At 45.7% G+C, this 24,392-nt stretch overlaps 2 protein-coding genes across 5 annotated transcripts; one reads left to right on the top strand and one right to left on the bottom strand.

The window, feature by feature from the left end:
* Nucleotides 1-281: 281 nt before the first annotated feature.
* LOC141746376 (alpha-aspartyl dipeptidase-like) lies at nt 282-7,890 on the bottom strand. Its single transcript, XM_074594751.1, has 8 exons — nt 7,757-7,890; nt 7,575-7,663; nt 6,038-6,112; nt 5,401-5,480; nt 3,811-3,984; nt 2,288-2,347; nt 1,342-1,424; nt 282-791 (listed from the first exon to the last, which is right to left on the bottom strand). The coding sequence occupies exons 1-8, from the start codon at nt 7,855-7,857 to the stop codon at nt 713-715; spliced, it is 741 nt and encodes a 246-aa protein (XP_074450852.1). The 5' UTR covers nt 7,858-7,890; the 3' UTR covers nt 282-712.
* Nucleotides 691-23,838, top strand: CYP20A1 (cytochrome P450 family 20 subfamily A member 1). 4 transcript variants are annotated; one of them, XM_074594748.1, is made up of 15 exons: nt 691-831; nt 1,307-1,429; nt 6,547-6,663; nt 8,727-8,776; nt 8,864-9,030; nt 14,001-14,146; nt 14,805-14,972; nt 15,842-15,920; nt 17,525-17,640; nt 18,059-18,113; nt 19,487-19,607; nt 20,492-20,603; nt 21,247-21,311; nt 23,218-23,307; nt 23,476-23,838. In XM_074594748.1, the coding sequence occupies exons 6-15, from the start codon at nt 14,018-14,020 to the stop codon at nt 23,624-23,626; spliced, it is 1,086 nt and encodes a 361-aa protein (XP_074450849.1). In that variant the 5' UTR covers nt 691-831; nt 1,307-1,429; nt 6,547-6,663; nt 8,727-8,776; nt 8,864-9,030; nt 14,001-14,017; the 3' UTR covers nt 23,627-23,838. The 4 variants fall into 4 exon arrangements, 3 of the variants coding, with proteins under 3 accessions (XP_074450849.1, XP_074450851.1, XP_074450848.1); XM_074594750.1 differs by lacking the exons at nt 691-831; nt 1,307-1,429 and adding an exon at nt 4,831-4,911; XR_012588335.1 differs by lacking the exons at nt 691-831; nt 1,307-1,429; nt 6,547-6,663 and adding exons at nt 7,901-8,046; nt 20,318-20,406.
* Nucleotides 23,839-24,392: the final 554 nt, after the last annotated feature.

The following is a 24,392-nucleotide window of genomic DNA, read 5'->3' as shown; positions in this document are numbered from 1 at the left end:
TCATGAACTTGCTGTCAGTCTTCTGTGCAATATCTTTTTCCCTTCTGGGTGCTTTAAGAGTATACTGTATGTCTTACTTTGTTTTGATCAGTATGTTTTAAGAGTGTGTATATTGGCTAATGGTGGATTTTTTTTCTGTACAGCATGTGGAAGATGTTTTAAAATTTTGCACTTTTCTAGGATTTGCAAGTTTGTAACCTGACAATTTTTAACATGCACACTTTTGTACATAATTAGCATTGTATATATTTAACATGAGTCTGAAGCAAATAAAAGTAATTGAATGCATAACTTCTCCCTTTATTACTAGTGCAAAAATGAAACTAATAATCTGGATATACATTAAAAGAACAATTCTTTCATTTAGCAGGTAAAGCTAGGCAGCAGGAACAGCTGATTCTGTGTTCTGTCTTAGTTGCGTTCAAGTAACTGTTTTTGGTGGGGAAGGAATCAAAGTGGAGACAGGAATGTACAGACCCTTTTGGACTAAGAATAGCTATGATTACTCAAGTGTTGCAAAAAAAAAATTGTCTTTTTGCTGGGAAGGAGAGATGTCTGAGACATGAATTAGGGTGGGGAAGAGAGCCCACTAATGCATATTTATCTTTATTTATAAAGCTAAGGTTCTCCACCCACCCTGGGACTAGAAGCATCTCTTTCCTCCTCCTCGTTGTCTTCCCGTATAGTGACGTTTGCTGCAGAGTATGCAAGGCTACGGATTCTGGAGATTACTGTCAATCAGGAGGAAACTGAAATCTGTTCCAGGCTCATGTTCAGTTGGTTTCTTACCCCTGTAAACAAGACAAACCATGCTGTGAGCTTTAACAGGAGGTAGGACCACCGTGCTTCCATCTGTTACTAGAGGTAGAACAAGGCATCCTTATTCATAACAAACGGAGTTTTGACTCCCTTGCCTGCATCACAGGACATATTAGACATCACATTAGACATATCTACATACTAGATTTCTTAGTAATGTTCATATGACTGAAGACATGAGTTCCTTTGTTCTAGAGTTCAACACATTAGGGGCAAACTGGCATTCAATAACAGCGCCATTTACTGGGGCGCTTTCTGTAGATGGTAACCATAGTTCAGAAACATAAGCATCAATGGATGTAATGCCATAGCACTTACTGGGTAAGTCAGATATCCTTTGGAGCGCTGTCATACTACCTGCTCCTTTGGAGCATAAAGCAATACTCAAGTTTTCCTCAAAGCAAGGGATTAAAGTAACTTCTGAAGTGGGGTACAGGCAACATGTGCCACGAGTCTAATAGAAGTCTCTCTTCCTTTCTGTCTAAAGGAGGATATCCATCCAAATTCAAATGAAGCATTTACCTCAAAAACAGACGTGCTCCTGTCACTCCTTGCAAGGTGGCTTTGTCTCCTTCCACTAGCAGCATCGCACCTTCCCGCAAGCCCTAATGTAGGTGGAAACATTTAATGTTATTTTCAAGCTATTTGAAAGGCTAGAATGCTTGTGACAAGTAGGCCAGTCCTAGTGCAGCTCACTATGACTACAAACAAGACTCTTGCTCACCAATTTCTAGCAAAGATGCCAAGACAAAACTAGGTGAGTTGTCTTCTTTTAGAAGCTGGTTTTCTTGGTCTGGGTTTGGGTTTTGGTTTTGTTTGGTTGGTTGTTTTTTTTCCCCTTTTAAAGAAGGAAAAGCCATTAAGGAGAAAAGGAAAATGTGGGTTTTTTTTCCACAGTTACTTCTGCTACTACCATGCTTAGATCCAGTTTGGGCCAAGCAACAGCCAGCTGGGTATTTAAAGCAAAACTTTATACTCCAGGCTTAAGCACAGGGACAGGAAACCCAGAGGTCCCATTTCCCCAGACAGACATACTGTAATTACGAACATAATACCGAATGAGCAAATTCAGAAACCTACAGAGATTTAAAAAAAAAAGTAAAGTTAAGAATATCTGCAAAAAGATAAGGGGAGGTATCTTACCATCTGCATGGGACACCACTCCCAACATACAAAATATGAGTGGTGGCCAGTGACTGGAAAGATCAGAGCTGCCTAAAATACAGTGTTTGGCAACAGGACTCCAAGTGTCTAATAGGCAGAATGCGTTTCATTTGTTCTAACCCATTTTCTGCAAGTGAGCAAAAACCATGGTTGAAGCTCTTAGCAAGAATATAACTAGCCTTCCATGCCACAGTTCTGTAAGGCTTGTCAGGCAGGGGAACCCACACTGAAAGCTAGCGAGAATGCATTTAAAATGTTTAACATGCTACGGCCCTGAGCTTCCTGACTGGGAACTGCTACTCACCAGAACTGGAGGGGTGTTTGGTTCTTCGTGATACTGACGAATTCTTTCCTCTCTTGTCTCCTGCAATAACGAGTGTAGATTTAGCTGCCCAGGCAATAAGGTAGGATTTGGAGCTACCCAAGGAGCATGACACCAAGCAATTTCACAACATAAAACAAAGCAGGCACTTCCCCTCAAACAGAATGTTTTCATTAGGCTAATGTATTGAAGGAAGTGGCAGTATTGACTTTAACAAATATGTATTTTACCCTTCATCACTAGCAACAATTGCTGTAGGTTGATCAAACAGAACTCGCATGATCCCAACCCTGAAAAGCCTTAAAACTTACATCCACTCAATTCATCCAGACTTTTTTTTTTATTTATTAAATGCTATCTCTATGTGCTCACCCTCAGAACAAGAGCACTGAGGAAGGTGGTGGAAGCAAATGCCCAAGATGCCACTTTCATGAAAGAGGATAGTGAACCATGGATTTCCACTGATTATCTGATTGATTGTCCTTGAGTAGGTGTTAGACTGAAGAATTTCCTTCTGTGAACAGCTCTGCCATGTTTCCTGAGGGTTTGCTGCTGAACTGAGCAACAGTAGTTAAAGAAATCAAACCAGAAGGATTTGTTGGTAAGGGAACACAGGAACACAGCAGGGACTTGGTACAGCACAGAGCTTCCAGCCTCCTCTTGGAGAAATAGCAAAAGTTATTTATAGGGAAAAGGCTGCCTCCTTATCTAGTGACAAGCTGGTTAAATGAGTACCTACAACTTCATCTAAATTCCAGAAGCGCACCCTGATCCTGCAGTTCTTCAGTGTCCCCTAATTCTTAATACTTCCATGAAGAAATTTTGATTACAAGGAGGAAACTATTTGATATGCTAAAAGATGCACCACAGAAACTGTTTCCTTGAGGAATTAGCTCCTGACAGGTTATTCAAAAATCAGCTCTTCCATACAGGGGAGATATCAGTCTTTGTGCTTTTCTTTTAGCTATGCTAGTATATGTGCTTGCTCAGTCTGGACATTACAGGGTGTGCTCTCTGCAGGGACACTACCGCCTAGGTATTTTCTTGCACAACGACTTTGCACGCAATTTCAAGATCTCCCTGTTCTGATGGTTCCTTCAGACCTTTAGATATTTAAGACTCTTAATGTATGTGTAAGTTAGGTCTTCTCAAGTAGCAGCCAAGACAGACTATGGCAGACCTTTCCAGAAATACAGTGCATTGCATCTTCACATTCTAAGTTTCTCTCTCTCTGCCAGGTATGAAGCAACAGTATTTCAGACATTGCACAGCTTCTGTTTGTGAAAAACACTTTGTTCCACCTCAGTAATACTGTTGCCAACTCCTCTTCCCACTCAAAGAAAAGCTTTAGGAGGGAGTAAAATGTTACTACCTCACTGGCATTTCCAACTGCTCTAGAGAGCAGCTGTTAGACATCCTATAGCTTTGTAAGGCCTCGCAAATACACGCTGTCGTTACATCTCCGCACCCTGGTTACTGTGTGAGCTCTGGCATACTTTACTTACACCCATGTGAGTGCTTTTAACATCTGGGTCCAGGTAGTGGGGGTTAATATTAAAAGGAACTAAACCCAGGGCCTGCAGGGAAGGTGGATAAACAATTGGCATGTCATTGGTAGTATTGATGCTGATGGTGGCAACGTTAGTTCCTGCGCTGGATCCCATGTAAGGAATCCCCTCCTGAAAGACAAAAGCAATTGATTAGCATCCAGTATCACAACGAGGAATTGCATTTCACAGCACCTTCTATCAGTCTCAGAGACTCAGCAATCAGATCAGACTTAGTCCGTCTAGCTCATCTCACTGCTAACTTTACAGATGAAAAGCAGAACAAGAATTCAGATTTTGAGGTGGGCGATAATTTGCGTGTGTGATGGTTGTCAGAGAACTAGCTGTTAAATGTCCTGTACTCACGACTTTGTGCCCCCATTACAAGAGAGTACTGGTAAGGTTGTCGGTGCATATACTGGACTTCACTATTAAGAGAAGAGAGACGACTCTACGTTGCAGTTGCACGGAATATCTGAACTAGCTTTTAAATAGTTTCTGAAGAGAGTAGACCATCTGAAGCTGAGTACAATGTTGTGACTGCATCAGCTTACCAGTACCATGACCAGCCAGCTTAATGCTAGTTTAGGTACTACTAATGTGTACATGGTACTATGTACTATGCTGTACGTAGAAGGATTCTACACAAACATGCAAGAGCATGGATAATGCTGAACAACTTGTAAAAATAAGCTATCTTGAGAGAACAGGTGCTAATATAACCAAATAGCTATTTAGAATTAGCTTAATAGCTATTTAGACTGGGACAGAAACACTATCTGGCTTTTCTGCCCACAACAGGCATTGAATTTCTGTATACTAAGACAGCTTAGCTAACTTTTCCTCTTGGCAGCTGGCCTTTTCAAACATACTGTCCTTGCATAAATCTGTCTGAAGTCGTTTGCAGTTCCACATTGCCAGGGGAACACCTTGCTTCTGTTCCATGGATGGTGTATCTTTCCTGTGCCTTACAAGGTTCACCAACCAGAATGGGGCTGCTGACCAGAAGGGTTCAATGGCACTCATACCCCTCAATTCCAGGTCAAGGAGGTACCCAAGGTAATTACACCATTTTCAGCATCAACAGGACATTGTCTCAAAGGCATGTATAGATCCAACTCTGTTGGTTTATTAGCAGACAACCTACAACTTGAACACATCTGTATCTATTAACAAGATACAAAGTGGACATATCAAGCTGAAAAACAGAGTTCCTGGACATAGATTAAATCCCGCACTGCTCTTCATTTGTATTTTAACTTGAGGGGCTTACTTCTAAGGTGCTACACGGCATTTTACATCCCAAGATCTTGCAGTCCCACATCTGGGAAGCTGCCCTAGAAAGGCAGATTGCTGACCTTAGTCTTTTCAGGCTTCAATGACTAATGACAACCTTATTTGGCCACAGATTTCAGTTCACCAGGTTGCATGAGATGGCTCAATATTTGAAGTGTATTAAAAATGTAGAATCAACTTGGATTTGTCTGAACAAAAGCTTAAGCGCGAGATCCTGCCATTCAGGCTTAGCCTGAGTCCTGTAGTTTTTACCTCAAGAACTCTTTTCCTGATCTCCTCTATCAGACTGTTGTCATAGAGAGCTTTCAGGAGACGGAATGTGTTGCCACCTCCTGCAGAAAAAGAGTCCAGCTTATTTAACATGCTTTCACCACCAGTTTTAATTGAAGCCTTTACAAACTTGGCAGGTTCAATGATTTCTGTGCTCTATTCAGGGTACCCTGCTTTGAGCAGCAGAAACTCAGAAGCTTCAGAAGAATGGTCATTGTGCAGGCCACAGGCTCGTAACACTGATGCTGGCTGTTTGACAGCAGATGCTGTTCTAGGAGCACGGTATTAGGACTATGCTCAGTTTGAGCACAGTAGCCCTGAATCTTCTTAGACTTGATACAGTAATGATACAGCTATGGTGATCATGTTTTTAACAGTGAAGTACTGCTCAAATTAATAATTTGAAACTTACTGGAGACAAAACAATAAATTCCATTAATAAGTCTCTCCTACTTCCCTCCACACCACTAAATTTAGGGGTCTTACTGTTCCCAATTAAAGTCCTGTTTTATTTGGTTTCTAATAATTTTTCATTGTTGTCTCTACAGTGCCAGCTCTCAGCCGGGCTAACCCAGTATCCTATATAAACTCTTGTCAAGGAGCATGAAGTAAAACTTACCAATAAATATTGCTTCAGATTTCCTTACAGCTTCCACTGGATCACAAGATTCATGAATGCTGTCCAGCCCATAACCTAAATGGGAAAATATTTACCTTTGTCACTTCAGTTTGGTGGAAGAATATGGCATGTTCAATCCCTCCCTGTCCCCCTGAGCCAAACGTCTTGCCAGACAACCAGGGAAATTTCAGACAATTCCACAACATAAACCACAGTATACATCCTACATTAGTGTAGGGCTTCTGCATCCAGCTGTACCAAAGGAAATGTTTGCTTTATGGACATACGTGCTCAGTGTCTAAGAGCAGAGCATTTCACTCAGCAGGTGCAGGCTGAGGCACAAAGTCCTGCTGAGCACTACTGGCTAACTAGAAAATAAGGAAAAAGCTGTCAGTCTTCAGCTTGGCTGCGAGTCTGAATACGATGTGCCATCATTGGTCTAGCATTACTAGTGCAAGTATCTGATCTGAGTATTTTTTTGTAATAGTTAAAATGTCTGGCTTTGACAGATTTGCCTTGCTGGAGTTCACTGAGTACAGGAAGTGCCAGGAGAGCCAGAAGAACACGGATATTTGATAGCAGCAATCTTTCTGCAAGACAAGGAGCAAAGTGTGCTGCCCAGGGAAGTGAGTACTGATTATTACTGCAGTAACAGGTCCAAAGTTATCCTGAATCATAGAATCACAGAATGGTTGGGGTCGGAAGGGACCTTAAAGATCATCCAGTTCCAACCCCCTGCCCTGGGCAGGGACACCTCCCACTAGACCAGGTTGCTTAAAGCCCCGTCCAGCCTGGCCTTGAACACCTCCAGGGATGGGGCATCCACAGCTTCCCTGGGCAACCTGTTCCAGTGTCTCACCACCCTCACAGTCAAGAATTTCTTCCTGATATCTAATCTAAATCTCCCCTCTCTCAGTTTAAAACCATTACCCTTTGTCCTACTGCTCCACTCCCTGGTAAAGTGTCCCTCCCTATCTTCCCTCTAGGCCCCCTTTAGGTACTGGAAGGTATGATAGATCCTAGGTGGAGGTGTTGCTGTAGGGCACTCTGGAAAGATCTTTGCTTCAAGCAAAGCTCAGTTGCTGTTTGTCATGGAAATACCTGGCTGGTTGAAGTGCATTATTGTAATGGTCTTCACTTAACACCAGTAACTGCACGGCTTGAGCAGAGGTTTAAGATGTATGGGAAGAAACGTCCCCCCATGTGACTAAGGCGGATAAAAAGATGCCACTTAGTATTCAAGAACAAAAACTTCCTCCCCGAAGTGGTTAGAAGTGTTTGCAACGAGATTTCTTCCGGAGGCCTCTAAACCCTCTCCATCTCGGCAGAAGTTACCGAATGCCTCCCTCTGCTCCCAGCGCTGCCCGTAACTGTCCCGCCGGCACCAGAGCCAGCCCGGCCCCTCTCCGCTCCCCGGCCCGCACCCCAGCGGCACGGGCTGGCGCCGAGCCGCTCACCGCCCGCTGCCCTGGCACCAGCGCTCCGCCCGTGCCCGCCCGGGCGCCGGCCGCGGCTGCCCGAGGGGGACCAGCCTTACCCAAGCTTTCAAACTTCTCCCTGGCTGTCCGGGCGTAGCCATCTCGGTCGTGCAGGGCGTAGGGAACGAACAGCACCCGCTTCACTTTCCTGGGGAGAAGAAGAGAGGGGGGGAGAGGAGCGCTCAGAGGCTGGGGGGGGGCGGCCCGGGGCGGGCTCCCGCAGCCCCTGCGCGGCGCTTACTCCCCGAGGAAGCTCTTGATGTGCTGCTGGCAGTGGCCCAGGTAACCCCCTCCGTGCAGGGTGGAGTTGGAGACCAGCAGCAAGCGCCGTGGGCCCCCCATGCCGTGCCCTGCCCGCCGCCGGTGCGCCCGGCCCGGCCCGGCCCGCCCCTTCCTGCCCCGCCGGCGGCCCGCGGGGTGGGGCCCGGCCGCCGCCGCTCCCGCAGCCCCGGCCCGGCCATGCTGGACTTCGCCATCTTTGCCGTCACTTTTCTGCTCATCCTCGTGGGCGCCGTGCTCTACCTCTACCCGGTAATGCCGCCGGTGGCGGGGCGGGGGGGGAGCGCTCACGGCCCCCGGCGCAGGCGGGCAGGGAGCGAGCGGCCGCGGGGCCCAGCCGCCGCCTCTCCCCGGCCGGGCCCGGCCCCGGCCCCTTCCCACGTCCTCTGCGGGGGTGTCCCAGGCGGGTGTCCCCGCGGCCCGGGTCCTGCCGGGGAGGCGGCTGGCGCCGGGGGGAGCGCTGGCTGTGCAGGCCCTTCCCGGTCCCCGCTCCCTCCCAGCGGGGCGGCCCTGCCCGCAGGCTTTGGCACACCTTTGGCACACCTCGTCTTTTACATACCCCGCGGCATCCCTCTCAGAAAGGCTGTCTCTGCTCACCCTGCAGCTTTGCAGGCGTGCAGATCTCCAGGGCACAATCTACGTGTAAGGTCTATACTGCAAACCCGACCCTTTAAATCTTTATGCAGGGATCTTTCATCTAACCGGGTGAATAATCCTGGTTTAGCCCGTGGGACTGGGCACACGCAGTTGATTGGCTTCATAAGCCTTAGCAGGTTTGAGGCCTAAAGATGTGGCTTATCCAGCTTTTGTTTAATGTTTGTAAGCAGTGCAGCAGTAGTGATGTGGAAAATCCAGCTCTCCTGCTGGAAAGCTGGGGGGCTTGTATAAAACCTAAGTTCAAGGAGTTTGATACATTTCCTTTTACTTTCTAGGCATCTAGGCAAGCATCGGGTATCCCTGGGCTGGCTCCAACTGATGAAAAGTAAGTGCTTTCCATCTCCACATCAGTCCAGTTCAGCCTTGCCAGTGGATGCTGTTCATGACCAAATATCCCCATTGTGTTCCTCAGGGATGGCAACCTGCCAGATATCATCGTCAGCAGCAGTCTGCATGAGTTCCTGGTGAACCTCCATGAGAAATATGGCCCACTGGTCTCTTTCTGGTTTGGAAGGCGTCTTGTTGTCAGCGTTGGCTCAATTGATCTCCTGAAACAACATATTAACCCCAACCGGTTGTGTAAGTGTCCTTTGCTTTGTCTTTGGGTCCATTTGTTCTTTCTGGCCTTGCTGGGCATCCTGTGTCAAAGGAAACTGGGGTTTCATTCTAAGTAGAAAGAAAACGAGACTTAGTCTGCAGCTGATTTGGTGGTTCAGGTATGTCTTTTGTCCTGCTTATTGGAGTTAAATATCAGTGACCAAGAGTTGTTGCTGTCCAATGACTATCAAGAAATTAGTATGCTTCTGTCTTTTATCATCTCCCAACAGGCAAATGTTTATGGAAAGCATCATGTTTGTTAGTCATTTGAAACAGCAAGGTGAAGATCCTGTAACAACTTGACATTGATTTTAAAAGTAGCTTGAAATACAACCTAAGAGGGGGAAATATGCTAAATTAAGTCTGGAAAGAACTGTACTAGTTTGTAATAGCTCCTGTGTGTGGTTCAGTGTGGAGGTTTTTAAGGTATTATTTTAAGAAGTTATTTAACTTTTGGTTTTCTTTGGCATGTAGAATTTTGTGCTGCAAGCCTCTAAGTGATCTTGCAGGCTTGGAAGTGGTCAGTGGTGCTGGTAGCTGAGTTGACGCTTTTAATCCTGGGAGGATATTTTAATTTATGGTGGGCCTTAGGTGGGTGTTTTGCTTTCTGAGATGATCGCAGACAATAAGTTAACTTTGATATTTGGGTTTAACCTCTTTGTTTTTCCAGTTTTTGTCTTACAAGATTGAATGAGGTGCTGGTTGCACACTCTGACCTGATACTGTAGGCTGTCTTTAGGCACAGGCAGATATCTCAGCATCACTTTGTGCTGGGGTTGTGATGGGTAAGCTTCTTGTATGGTTGCATGACAGACTCAAAAAAAAATTGGTGATGATCCGAGAAAGGAGTGGGAGTTAACGAAGATCAGCAAGACACAGTCAACAGCAATTGCACTCCAGAAGGTGGAAACCCACCCTGAAGGATCTGAATGCACTCAAGTGTGTTTGGGGGAAACTGAGCAGACAGTCACTTTCTCAAAGCTCAGCAAAGTGGTGACATGACCCGAGCAGGCAAGTTCTCAGAAATGTACTGAATTTGGGAGTACCCAAATACTGGGGAAAAACAGATACGGTGCCTGAACTTCAATGAAGGAAATGTCACCCAGGCAGGAACTTGCTATGCCAAGGGCTAAACATATTTTTTAAGCATGGGGATAAATAGGAAATGCACACCATAGTTCTTTGATAATTACACTTCTAGGCAAGGAAAGTGATAGAATTGAGTTTCTGTCAGGGTTTCAGTTCAGCATTTCCTTGGACACGGCTTGAGTCATTACTGAAGCTGGAGGTGATGGGATATGAGAAGTGGAAGAGGGAGTGAGGCTGGATTGTGTTGGGAAAGAAAAATGCTGGGTTGGGGAGGTGAAATACTCCCACTTATGTTAGCGGCCTGCCCTGATGGTGTCAGGGCTGGGACCCCTTGTCAACAGTGAAGCAGAGTGTCGGAGCAAGAAGATGGGCATCCCTGAGGGCGGGGGCAGCAGAAACAGGATGGGAGGAGCAAGAGCAGGCTGTATTAATTGGCTGCAGGATGACATGGCCATGGAAAAAAAGAAAAGGGTGCACTGAGTCATGTATTTTCTGTAGAGAGAGGAAAGCATCTAGACTATTGCATATGATGAACTTGAGCCAGACCTGGCATCCTGTGTACGGCTATGACCTGTGTACTCAGGCATGATTTCAAATAAAGCAAGTGCAAAGAAAAGCTGCCAGTGCTCTCAGAGGAGTGGGGAGCCTGGGGAAAGCGTGTTCAGTCCAGCAGAAGAGCTTATGGGGGAATCCTCATAGAAATGCAGCAGCAGGCTTAAGGAGCGTTCTCGTGATCTGTACTGAACTCAGACCTGAAAAAGCAGCGATGTTGTTTCAGTGCTTTCCTTTTGGCACTGATGCTTGTCAGAAGTGCTCAAATTTTATTAGAGGTGAGGAATCCTACTGATTGTTTTTCCTGGAGCTTTGAGGTATAAACAGCATACAGTAGCTGAGTGGCTGTAGCAAAACAGTTCCTTTACCGTTTCCTGGTGAGTGGGAATAGGTGTTGTGGTAGCTCTCAGCCACCAACTGGCTCTGGGCAGCTTGCAGTTTTATTGGAGACCTGGCCTTGCCTGTATCGCTTCTGTGCACACAGTGCTGCGGGGCAGGAGACAGCCCGCTGTGGACTGGGTTGTATCCAATTTCTGACTCCAGCCCCACATGAAAACCCTTGCCATGTGACACTTCCTCAGTCTGCTGGGGTGCCCGAGGACAGACCTGCCCTTCGTAGGTGCCTGCTTGTCGGTTTCCAAGTTTGAGGTGTGGGGTTTGGCTCCAAGTAGCATAGAAAGGTTCCTCTCATCTCATGAGTGTGTCACAGGTATGGTCGAACTTCTTGGAGAAAGAGAGAGAGAGGTGCTGATAGTGCATCTCTCACGAGAGCCTTGAAGTTGGACTAATTGCATTCATAGTTATTAACAGATTCCCAATGCCAGGAGACTGTTTTTCCTCATGCTTAAAGCAGTGTTTGCAGCTGGTATGTTTTCATGGCCATGGTTGAGATTAATTTACAAGGAGAATTCAAAGGAAGTAAAACTTTGCTGCTGGTACTGGTGATTCCCGTGAGAGGCTCTGGGGAAGCAGTCCAGGCCTGTGAAGGGTGTGGATGTGAAGAGGGTGGACTAGTTCAGGATTGCCAGGAGCAATGGGTTCAGAGACCCACTTGGAAAACTCACATGAGTCGATGTCCCCTTTTGGGTTGGGACAATGAAACTGAAGCACATGGAATGCTTGAGATGGAGCTATGGGTCCTGGCCTGTTTCAGCAGGATAGCTTCGCTCTGTTCTCTGTGCATTTGTACTGTGCAGCTTCAGAGGTCCGTTCCATCTCTGATGTTCAGTTCTACTTGGCATCTGTTTCGACTATCCAGAGTTATATCTTTTCTCCACGTTTACTTACAATGGTGTCTAGGACAGGATCTGAGGCTCTTGGGATGAGGGAGAAGATTTCCTTGTAAGTGGAAGGAACAGACAAAATTTTGATTTGCTTCACTAAGAGGACTGAAAATGTAACCCTAGACATGTTTTCAAGACGATGACAAAGGAAGAAGTCCGTGGAAGTGCTGTCAGGACAAAGCTGTGTCTCCAAGGGGCGGTTTGTGCCTCGTGGAGTCACTCACCTCCCGTAGCTGTGGAGAAATAGCCGTTTCCCAAGTATGGCGAGGCAGGGCCAGCCCTCAGGAAAGGGCAGCCTGGGCTTTGCAATCCTGCGTTCCCAACAGTGAGTGTATCAGTGGCATGGGACTGCCAGTTTGCGCTAGGGACAGGGGAGAAAAAAATGGAGCCTGTGGCTGATCCAGGAGTTTTCTTTCATATGCACCAGGAGATCTTTGCAGTTTCTGCAGATGATGGTGCTAAGCATCCTCTGGCTTTTCCAAATGCCTCTGCTTGCCAGATTTGCTGTGTGGGCTTTACCATCAGCCATGTTTCTAGCTACCCCAGTACTGTGCCTGGCTCTGCCAGGGCCAGTCAGCAGGGAAACGTGGCATGAATAGCAGCAGCCACTCCATGGCAAAGTATCTTGGAGGAGGAATTGGCAGCAGCAGCTAGAGTCACATAACAGCCTGCTCCACGTGGAGAGCCGCAGGTACCATCTGCTGTGCCAAAAGACACATGCACATACTCCTTGTCGTTCAAAGTGGGAAAAGAGGGTGAGATGCCAAGCTTAAAAACATTGGAAGGGAAATGATGTGAGAGAAAAGCATTTAGGAAAGTTTACCGTATTCATGCCTCTGGCCTCATTAGCTGCTTTTTGTGTCATTAGGTAGTAAGTCCTCTGCAGGTGGCAATTGTGTCTTCTTATATCTTTGTCCAGTAGCATAATGAGGCCCTGATATCTTCTGGGAATCCCAGATATATCCACAGTTGGTAGTCATATGCATCTAGCCCAGCCTTGATGTTTTCTGATGCCTCAGAGGTTTCACTCTCCATCTGGGACAAATAACAGGCTGTGATAAACAGCGAAAATATCCTTCTTGAAAACCCCATGATTGCTGCTTCCAAGTAGTTCCTTAAAGATTCTGACAGTTGTGCAAGACCCACAGAAAAGTTCACAGAAAGGCAAAAGCATATGCCATGCTTTATTGCACAGTTTTGCATTGATGCTTAATATACTTCAGCAAATTTATTAAGTAGAGGCCCCTGGTGGTGAAATTGAGAGTTAAAAATCTAACTGAAGTGAGCCATGGATATGGAAGATGGAGGATATGTGTTTTTGTCTAGTTTGTACACTCTTGCACGTGTCTCTGCAGAAGGAAGGTAGAAAGTAAGGCAATTAGAAGTAGAAAGCATTGTGTAGCTTAGTGGGGTACTGTTTTCTGTAAGAGCTTCTCTGCTGGAGGCAGCCCTGACTGAGAGAGGTAGGTGTTGGTTTGGGAAGCGCTCATCAGGAGGGAACTCGGTGCATGCAAGAGAAATCACGCAGGAGCAGTAGGGTGTCAAATGAAGTTTACTGGGCCTGGGAAGCAAGGTAAGGAGTGCAAAAAGCAACCTCTGGCTACCTCTCTCATGTGAGCTGCTGTGTCTTGAGTGCATAGCCACGGTCAGGGCAGGAGGGCGCGCCGGATGTCATGGGGGAATGTGCTAGAAGGGCTGCAGATCAGGCTGGTGGAGAAGGGAAAGGAGCTCACTGTTGTTCACCAAGTCAATGGCAGAAGCCATTGGAACAAGCTTCCAAGGCGTTATTACTAAAGAGTTGGCAGAGCCAGCAGGCAACCTCTGCAGGGGGAGCTAATCACAGGATGGTACCCTACTGCAGAGAAGAGACCTTATGAGGTCCCAGCCCACACTGAGCAAGAGAAACTTGTTACCCCAAAGAGACTGCCTAGAAGTAGCAGTGCCCGATTAAAGAGATTGCTGTTTTCATCAGCCCTGTGTGGTGTGACTGCCTGACTTTCGAATGGTGTTTCCTTTATTTGCTTTCAGTGGATCCCTTTGAGACAATGCTGAAGTCCCTCTTGAGGTACCAGTCCAGCCTGAATGGGGATACAGGAGAGAGCCACATGAGGAGAAAGCTGTATGAAAATGGTGTCACCAAGTCCTTGCAAAGTAACTTTGCTCTCATCCAGAAGGTGCGTAGCTGTCATTGTACAGCAGAGAAGCCCTATGGGGCTCACAGGAGAAAGTTTAGTGAGAATGATCACTAGGATAAAGGAGCTGCATTCAAATTAGTGCTGATATAAGCATCTGTGACAGTGAACAGCCTCTGCCCGTTCAAGCATGGTGTGAATATTTGGTTTCTCTTAGCTCCAGTGGGTTAGGGGGAAGGGCTGAGCTTGGTAACTTGCTATGCCAAGATACCAGATGCAGTTAAAGGTACTGGAGCACCTGGATTCTAAATTTATTTCCCAGGACAGAGGGAGGAGCAAGGAACCAGCTATTGGGACCATAAACAGGTGAGGAACTGTTCAGTTGACTCAGTCCAGCAGCCAGAATATGATCTGTTTTCCCAGTCTGGAGCTACTCGTATTAAAGGTTTTAAGGTTTCTTTTGTGACAGATGGAACAAGAGAGGAGGATAGGGCTGCCTTGTTGGGAAGAGGCAGAATATTAGAGCCTAAAATATTACTGTTTAAGTTAACAACGGAAGGAAACCCTGGAAAGAGTGTAGCTTCATGCCATAGCATGAAAGTGTGGTCTGCCTTAGGAACTGGGTGGGAATGTCTCCAGGGTATGTTTGGTAAATAGGTTGCTGATATTACTGCCAACTAATGGTTCCTTCCCTCTCAAGCTGTCAGAAGAGTTGCTAGCCAAATGGCTCTCCCTCCCTGAGGCACAACACGTGCCACTCTGCCAGCACATGCTGGGCTTTGCCATGAAGTCTGTCACGCAGACAGCTATGGGCAGCAGCTTTGAAGATGACCGGGAAGTCATCCGATTCCGCAGGCACCATGATGCAGTAAGTGTCACGAAGAGCCAGGAAATCTCCTATTATGTTTTTCCACACCAACATCACACAGCTTGTGTCTGTGTACTGTTTAGTACAAGCTACTGCTGAGACTTTAACATTAAGATAACATTAAGCTTAAGAGCTAGAGGGCTCTGCTTCAATTGTCCCATGTTGAAACTATTAGAAAGATTCTACTGCTGATCCTGCTGTGATTAGTCTAAGAGGTTTCTAAAGGATCTGTGGGGATTGGGAACACAGATCCAATGGCAGTTGAGAGGTGTTTGGTACCTAAGTCAGTTAAACTCTACTGGGAATGCCAGTGGAACGTCTCCTTTTCAAAGATCTTCTGCAGGCTCTGTGACATTGTGGAGAAAGGAAAATCTGAGGAGGTCCCAAGCCATGTCCACATCTGGGGATTTTAAATCTGCTGTTGATAGGATGGGAAAGAAACAGTTCCATCTCCCATTCAAGATTCCCATATCTTTTTCCCTACAGTTGTAATTACGGTTGTTCCATTTCAATTAAATTTCAGCTATCATGGATGTAATATCTGGAATGGAAAGAGAACCATAGAATCATAGAATGGTTTAGGTTGGAAGGGGCCTTAAAGATCATCCAGTTTCCACCCCCCTGCCATGGACACCTCCCACTAGACCAGGTTGCTCAAAGCCCCATCCAGCCTGGCCTTGAACACTTCCAGGGATGGGGCAACCACAGCTTCTCTGGGCAACCTGTTCCAGTGTCTCACCACCCTCATAGTGAAAAATTTCTTCCTGATTTTATTTGGTGTTTTCATATTCCTGAATAGGGAAGAATAGAAGAGTCCCAGCAGTCTCGGCCTTTGGTGAGTGATGGTGCTCTTCTGTCTGTCCTTTCAGATCTGGTCGGAGATTGGGAAAGGTTTCTTGGATGGGTCCCTGGACAAAAACATGACTAGGAAGAAGCTCTACGAAGATGGTAGGTTCCTCCCAAAATCACAGTCTTCCTCCCGCTCTGATAAGTACTTAGAGTTAGCTAGCATATGGAAGCACTTAATTTGCCCAGCTGTCTTGGGTTTTCTGCAGAGTTGATCATCGTGCCATAAGCTACCAGATGTGCCCTCCTTACCCTTGCATAAAATCATTGTTTTGGAGTTGAGTGACAAGCGTGCCATTGTGCAAGAAGTTTGAAGGACCAGAACTCTAGTTCCAGGTCTAGTTCTAGCGTCTGTCCAGCCTGTAATTCTGATAGAGGATCCTGGGAGGTATCTTGTGCTTGCTCCCTTCCTGTTCTGTTCCCTAGTGTCCACTTTTGACCTCTCTTGGAGGCAGGCAGTTGTGCTAGGTGGGGACAGATGGAGCTGCTTGGTTTGTCCTGGATGGTCATTCTTATGATGCACCAATTGGTGAATGTGCTGACAGTCGCCTGCAGGCTAGAAGACACAAGTACAGAGGTGCTGCTTTGATGGATACTTTCCGTGTGATAGCCTCTGGTGTGCTATTACAAGGTAACATGGTTTTCAGGTCTGTTATGGCAGTGCCTTTATTTCTTACGTATTTCACAGTAAGTTATTTTATTTCTGTTGTCCTGTCTTTTTTGTTGTTAATAGTTAAACATTGATTGATAAGATGTTAAGCAAAAGTAGCTTGCGTCTAGAACTAAGGATTTCCTTGTAAATCCTCCAAACCCAGTATTTCCTTCTTTATGTTGCTGGTCCTGTGGGTTTCAGAACCTGAGGAGAACTACTGCCCTGTTAAAATGGGCTACTCCCATGGGCACTTGTTCAAGACTGTTGTAGTAGGATGATGCATTAGGACACAATTTCACAAACTCTGTCCGGATAGTGAGGCTTCATGTTTAAGTGTTGCTAGCTTTCCTATGCGGAGAGGAGGGAGGAAGGGTAGTTTTCAGATGAAGAGACTGAATTGGGCCTTGGTAAATCAAGCTTCAGATCCAACTTCTGCTCCTTGTTTCCTCAACATGCCAAGGGCATGTAAGTCCCTAATTCCCCCCCAGTTCCCACAACAGCCACCAGGAGTTAGGCACCCAAATATCTTCCTACGTGTTGACTCTTTGTGCCAAAACCCTCCCACACTTTCCCCACCTTCCTCTCTCTGCAGACTATTTAGCACGAGCCATGCTCTTGTACTGTGCTTGTAGAAACCCTAGCAAAGGGGAGATCGTCAGTGGCTGGAGGTGCTGTAACACTACAGGCCATGCAACTAGTGTTACCCGCCTCAGACATTTTTTTATGGGGGCTGATTAAACGCGTTCTCTGATGGTTCAACGCTAACTCTTCTTTGACTTCCCCTGACCTGATTTCAGCTCACAGAGTACATGTCTCGGTTATACCTGTAAGGGTGACTTTTTATAGGCAACCTGTCTTGTTTGGTTCCTACATTTTCAACTAAATTGGAGATACCGCCTTCCAAATTGACAGTAACATGGAACAGAGGCTGCTTCTGTAAGTGAGCCCAGCAGGGACAGCTGGTCTGAAAATCTGCTTGGGGAGATGGATTTGCTTCTCCGCAGATCTCAGGATGACCAGGTTTTAAAATAAACATTTCTTTTTGCTTCCAAAGCTCTGATGGAGATGGAATCCACCTTAAGGAAAGTTATAAAGGAGCGCCGAGGCAGATCATTCAACAGGCACGTCTTTATAGACACCTTGCTGCAGGGGAGCCTGAGTGACCAGCAGGTCTGTGCAGCTCTTCTGTCATTATACAGCAACGGACTTTAGCTATTACAAGCTCGTTACATTGTAGCCTTGGATTAATTTAAGTTTGTGCATCTTCGGTCAGATTCCTTACTAAAGCAGGGTTTCTCATTCTTTTTCTTTTTCTGTTCCTACAATGTTTAATTGCATTAGGCTTTGATAGCTTTCCTTGCCGCTGCTTCGTTGCTATTTGTATAAACCAGAAGTATGTTAATATTAAGCATGTCTCATGTGCCATTGCAGTGGAAGTTCTGTAGAGAGTTCGGTCTATGTCTTCTAGATGTGTTTCCTGCTCTCTGAGCTAAAGGGATTTCATGCACTTGAATGGAGAATGTGCCACTTCTTTTTTATCTTTACAGTCTTATGGACTTCATTCTCTGAAGTAGATTTTATTTCCTAGATTCTGGAAGATACAATGATTTTCTCCTTGGCAGGATGCATAATTACTGCTAACTGTAAGTACAGATTGTAGGTAACTTTCCATCCTTACGCTCAGCTGTCTAAAACTGTGTGTGATGACGAGAGACCTATTCTAGGCTAATAAAAAAATTATATTCATCATTCTGTTTCTCCCGAGCTACAGATGTATAGAAGAAGCTAATTTTACAGCAGACTCTCGACACAGCCTCACAGCTAGTGAGTTGAAACTAAGCTGTGTTTGACGACCTTCCCAGTCTTCTGGTGAACCTTAGAATTTCTTCCCATTGCTTTTTGGTTGCACGCTAACCCCAGCCAACTGATGCTAAATTTGATGAAAAAGCACCAAAGCACCAAAAGATGTAAGCCACAAGGATCATGTTGCAAAATAGGTTCTGGCACATGGGAAGAAAATTAGACCAGAGTACTGGAATCTGACTGGCTGCTTTGAATTTCTGGAGGATAGGTGTGTTCCGTGTATGGAAGACTTTCAAAGAAGCTACTTTGGGATTTGTGTAAAGATTATGGAAAAAAAAAAACAAGCAGAAATACAAACTGGAGCTGTGTAAAATCTCTTACGATAGGGGGATGATTATCAGGCCCTGTATCTCAGCCAATGGGGATGGGACTCAAAGAAAACCTCCCAGGTGCATCTGGGTGTTAAAGAATGTGGAAATTAAATTTGGCAACTCTGATAATACTGTCCCCAGAGAATATCCTCTCCAAGTACTCCAGGAAGACTGTCATTTTAAGGGGCTTTACTGCTCAGCGATTCCAGATAGTTCTCATGAATAGGTTATTTGGAGCGGTAGAAACATTTCCTTGTAGCTTTAGGGAAACTGCATCCTACACACTTATTTCTTATGCAAGGTTTCTTTTTCACTATGCAGTTGAAGATATCTCTTGAGTACCTCACAAAATAGATGTAGGGGAGACAAGTGCAGGCCAGCTTGCTGCGGAGAGCTGTACTGCTCTTGTCACTCCCTGTCAGGAGCCCCAGACGATGGCTGTTGAGCACTCACCTGAGGTGTGCTGGGGAAGCCCCCCAAATAAGGGAATTTTCTGAAGCTTTGGACAACCCAGCCCTAATAAACCTGGCTCCCCAGGGTTTGCTGGGCTGTGTGATCCCTTCCCCAGAGCTGTGAAGCTGAACGGCTCAGTCTCCTGCACAGCTCCCTAAGCTCATCATGGCATTGCAAAGAGAATTTTAGCTCGTGTGGTCTCTTGTTACACAGGCATTCAGCCTCTACTCCTGCCACTGAATACAGATTCAGTACAGCCTGTTGTGAACAGAGGTCACCCTTTTTTGTGTCAAAAAGTAATGTTGCAAATAAAGGAAGTAAGAAAACTGAATGCAGTTTGTAAAAGATTGAATTTTCTGGGTCCAATCTTGTCTTGATTTCTTCCCCAGTGTGTACTTGGGCAGTCTATTTCCTGGCAACCTCAGAAGATGTTCAGCAGAATCTGTACAAGGAGATGGACCGTGTTCTAGGGAAGGGACCAATTACTCATGAGAAAATCGAGCAGCTCAGGTGGGTCCCATGGAAGGAACTGCAGAAGGCTATCTCATGTGGTGGGGACAGGGGCTTCATGTGCAGGAGCCTGATGCCCAGCCTATACTGAGCTAGAAGAAGGCATCCAGAAGCTACTCCCTTCTTTTTTCTGGCAGTGATCAAACCATAGGATGACTTACAGCACAGAGAGAATCTGCTGTAGGGCTCCAGACTTGGGGACCAAGCTGCTCTCGTCAGGGTGTCCATAGGAAACCCTTTAGGTTCACGAGCAGAGGAGAACACAGAATCAGTGCCCTGGCTGCCAGGGCAAAATTTTTTTGCTTACTGTCTTTTTTGGTTTCTGTCCTAGTTTTCCAAAGGTAGGCAGTCATTTTAATGGTTGCATTCATGTCAGACATATTTAGAGAGAAAACATGGAAAAATCTTTTCAAAGGGTCACAGAACTAGGATGATGACTGGTCAACAGTGTGCCTTTATTTTTCATGTGTCTGTTCGTGCAACTGGGTCCATTTTCTATTTGGACTAGTGTTAGAGTTTCAGTTAGGGAGTGTTGAGTATGTGGGTTTCTTGCTGCCTCTTGTATGGGTGAGAGGCACAGGAAAAGGGCTGGGGTGTTTATGCTTTTTAGCGGAGTTAGTTAGGTTTCAAATCTGAAAAAAGTGTGGTGAAGAGAGATTTCGATAACCTTCCCTAAAAGCTGATAATGAGATTTAATGCTTCTTGCAAAGATGCAGGAACTCGTTGCCAGAAAAATATGAAGTGCCTCAGTGTGGCTTGAGACAACTCCAGGAGCAGACTGTGACCCTAAATGCAGCAGGTGACTCAGCTTTCCTTGCTGCCACAATGACGTGGACAAGCTTCTCTCTGGGAACGTTAAACTAACTAAGTCTTACTGGTTGCAGATACTGTCGGCAAGTCCTGTGTGAGACAGTGCGAACAGCAAAGCTTACTCCCATCGCTGCACAGCTGCAGGAGCTGGAGGGCAGAGTCGACCAGCATACTATCCCCAAAGAGGTAGGGCAGTACTGGGAGCACGAGGCCACTCTCCTTTCCTGGAGGGGAATTTGCTGTTTCTCCTTCTTCCCATGGAGGGGTGGGGCAGGAAGACCATTTCTTCTGACACTGTTGAACCTGAGCAGCTGCTCTGTCATCTGAAAGTACAGTTTAGCTCAGTGTTTCCCCTGCAGTTCCTCTGTGGGAGAGACCCTGGGAACTCACGTTCTCTTGCTGAACAGATTTCCTTCTGGTTCTGGGTCCACCAGGGATGAATCATCTTTTGAAGGGTCTTAAGGGCTCAGTTGTGCATAAAAGAGCATGATTTCAGGCCTGATCATATCACCCATATTTCCCGCACAGAGCAGTACCTTCCACTGCAGAGAATAAAGCAGTCCATACGGATGTGCCGGGAAGAGTAGAGGAACGGGATCAAACCCTCTCTAACCACCAACAGTTGCAACATGGCCTTAGAAGTTAAAATCCTAACATCTGGGCATGGATTATGGAAATCTGTAGATGAATATAGCATATTGTCTTTTTAATCCACCTAATAGATATGAGTAGTCTACAGAGTGATTGTCATCTGGCAGGGCTGTCCAGAGGTGGTTTTAATTATGCATTTCTTTCTGCTCTGACATACATCTCCTAATTTTCTCTGCAGACACTTGTGCTTTATGCTCTTGGTGTGATGCTACAGGATAGTTCATCGTGGCCATCGCCGTACAAGTATGTAGAATCAAAGACTTTTATTGCAACTAATTCCTTTCCCTTTTTTTAATTAATATTCTTTAGATCTTACAGCATAGCCTGTTCGGCTGCAGGGCCTGCCTTAAGCAGATTTTGGAGATGAAAGAGAGTCTGTGAGAAAATCAATTTATGAAAGTCTTGGTTTGTTTGTCTCCGTGGGTGGGAATTTGGGTCAATTCAAGTCATGATCCTCCCATGCTCCAGTCTGCATGTATGTATGTGTTAGAGTTTAGTAACAACTTTTTTTGCACGCGCACACACATGCGTGCACACATGCGCATACACACACAGCTTCCCTGGCAAATGCTGGTAAATTATTTTTAAGGTTTTCTGCGAGAGTGAAACAGTCATTTGAATGGCTTTGGAATCACTGCTTGTCATTGTGAAACGATGATGCAAGGGAGGAAACGTCAGTCTGAAGTTCCGCTTTTTCAGGGGGAAGGAAAATGCTACCTCATTACTTCTATCTGCGAAAACAAAACTGACCAGTATTTCAGAGGTTAAATAAAAAAAATTGCTGTAGCTTCCTATGGCCTCCAGGTGGCAAATATTAACATGTATCTGACTTACTTCACTTATGCTGGGAAAAAATGTGGGTCATTTATTCTAGACAGAGAGAACAGACAGCTGAGATTTAGGAGAAAGAACAGAGCCTTTAGAACAGCACTTGTCCTCTCCTGCAAGTGTAACTCTTACAAAAGGGTCAGGCATTGATGCAGCGATCTAAGAGCACCTTGTCAGGGATTGCCCACTAGGACAGGACGTGCACTGTGTTTAGGAAGGATTTGCTGAGGCCTCGTAGGAGGGACAGCGAGGGCTGCTGTGAACACAGTGTGTTTATTCCAAGGAGAAGGAGGCTGAGGTTTAGCCTGAGGTAGACGTGTATTTCTGTGATGGAGACAGGGGATCAGCTCTTTGTGATCCTTTCACCTAGCTACAGTACAAAAACACTGTGTGGCTGTTTACCCTCTCTGTTTTTTTGCTAGGCAGATGCATTTTCTTTTGCTATTACGACATCTGTAATTTGCCACTTCAGTTCAGGGGGAATGTAAGTTTGATGCTGCTTTTACTGAGGGTCAGCACCCACATGCCTTTTCACCTTGGTAGAAGCAGAGCTTGGATGTTTAGGCAGGGAGCCAAAGGCTGATGTATAAGCAGAAATATTTAGCAGAAAGTGAAAGATAACTGCCTTCCATCTGTCAAATTTCATATATTTTTTTATATATATATTTAAATTGAATTATAATTTATTAGTCTCCCTGTGGTTAGTTGATTATGGGAATCTTGTTTTAACTCATGCCAGCCCTGCATAATAGTTTTCTCACAGCCTCCACCATCCTAATGCTGGAAAACCACTTTTCTCACTTGAATGAGTCACCAGCTTCCCTCCCCCAGCACATATACATAGACATACACACACCAGCTGCTTGAAGAGAAGGGTGAGGGGCAAGGAGAAAAGGGAAATATTTTGGGAAGTGAGAGAGGAAGGGACATGGGCAGAGAGAGAGAGAGGGAGACAAATCAGATTGTGTGTGCCCTGGAGGGGAACAGAGGGCAGGTAGCAGCATCAGCTCAGCTGCGTACTCAAGCTAAATACCCACTGCTGAGAGGTAATGCATATTAGTTCCAGCCCTGTATCACGCTAACTCAGTTTGTCAGCATTTTGACCAAGCTGGGACACAGCTGACCAGCTGGGACCGTAGATGGAGTGGATGCACAGTTGCCTTCATACATCTGTGTGGAATTACCCAGCATGATTTAGAGAGAGCAAATTAGTGACATTCTGTGTTTCGTTGCCAGTTTCTTACTCCTGTGTGCGCACATGTGGCCAGGGAGAGGACCCTGTGCCTGCACAAAAAGCCTCAGTGTATTTTGTCTTTCATAGGTTTGACCCAGAGAGATTCAATGAGGAACTGGCCATGAAAAACCTCTCCTTGTTGGGTTTTTCAGGAAGTCAGGAGTGCCCGGAGTTGAGGTGAGCATAGGGAAGGAGGTCTTTGTGTGTCTCAGTGGCAGACAGGAAAGAAGGTGCTTTCAGCCTCTTCCTGTTACTGCTGAGACAATCTGTCCAAGCTGGCAGTTGTCATTGGCAGATGTACATCACAGAAAGGTTTTTATTCTTTCCTCCTGCCTCTTCCCTCAGGTTTGCCTATATGGTGGCTACAGTTCTGCTGAGTGTCCTGGTAAGGAAACTGTATCTCCACCCAGTGAAAGGACAAGTCATGGAGACCAAATATGAACTGGTAACCTCACCAAAGGAGGAAGCCTGGATAACGGTGTCTAAGAGAAGCTAAAAGCAAGCAAAACAAGGGGCTAAAAGTGCCAACATTTTAGCAAGTGAATTTCTGAGCAAGGGTCTTAGGGCGAATCACGCTGGCGCCACACTGACTCAGCCAAGGAATTTTACATCCAGATTTTGTTACCTTCCACGTTCTTAACCACATACATCTCTTGGGTGCTTTTTCTAACTCAACTAGTAGTCATATTAAAGTAGATCTAATCTGTATGCCTTTTTTGCATTTGCTTTTGGATCTCTGGCCAAACCGTTGCAAAGGAAGCAACAAAACCTTGCAGTAGTGTATGTATGAACTGTTGGGTGCCAGCTCGTCAAAGACCAGACCTCTGGTTACTCCAGTCCCTTTCCAACAGCAGCCAGAGCTGGATAAGAGTGCCTCTTCATGGATCCTAGCTAAATAAGACCTTGGAGACACAAGGACAAAGCCTTTCTCTATATATAGGTATTTTTATTCAAAGTGTCTTTCCTTCCCTTGAGCTATAGCTATAACTGTCAAGAAGAGCAGATATATCTTGTGAGAAGTATGTGTGAGTGTGTGTGAGAGAGAGAGAACGATAGAAATAAAGTGGGGCAGGAATTGCACCACTGGCTCTCTTGCTGCATAATCTTGCCATGCTGTGGGGTTGCAAGAGAAAGGATGACTGAGAAATGCTAGTAAACCAAGAGGAATAAAATTGGTTTGGCCCCTGAGAAAACAGACGCATCAGTGATAATATAATGAAATGAAATAAAACCACAGAGCAAAGCCCTGAGAAAGGGATTCT

Source organism: Larus michahellis, chromosome 7 (assembly GCF_964199755.1).
Source record: "Larus michahellis chromosome 7, bLarMic1.1, whole genome shotgun sequence".
Lineage (NCBI taxonomy): Eukaryota > Metazoa > Chordata > Aves > Charadriiformes > Laridae > Larus > Larus michahellis.
The sequence above is the reverse complement of the archived record's forward strand: the minus strand, read 5'-3'. Positions and strand labels throughout refer to the sequence as shown.

Bases quoted from the DNA above. Each gene is read 5' to 3' on its own strand.
- LOC141746376 (XM_074594751.1), bottom strand. From the start codon at position 7,857: ATGGGGGGCCCACGGCGCTTGCTGCTGGTCTCCAACTCCACCCTGCAC. The intron at 6,113-7,574 runs GTAAGGCTGGTC...TTTCCCATTTAG, and splicing joins GGAGAAGTTTGAAAGCTTGG to GTTATGGGCTGGACAGCATT. The intron at 3,985-5,400 runs GTAAAAACTACA...TTTGTCTTTCAG, and splicing joins TCAGGAAAAGAGTTCTTGAG to GAGGGGATTCCTTACATGGG.
- CYP20A1 (XM_074594747.1), top strand. From the start codon at position 7,975: ATGCTGGACTTCGCCATCTTTGCCGTCACTTTTCTGCTCATCCTCGTG. The intron at 15,921-17,524 runs GTAGGTTCCTCC...TTGCTTCCAAAG, and splicing joins GAAGAAGCTCTACGAAGATG to CTCTGATGGAGATGGAATCC. The intron at 17,641-18,058 runs GTCTGTGCAGCT...TTTATTTCCTAG, and splicing joins GGAGCCTGAGTGACCAGCAG to ATTCTGGAAGATACAATGAT.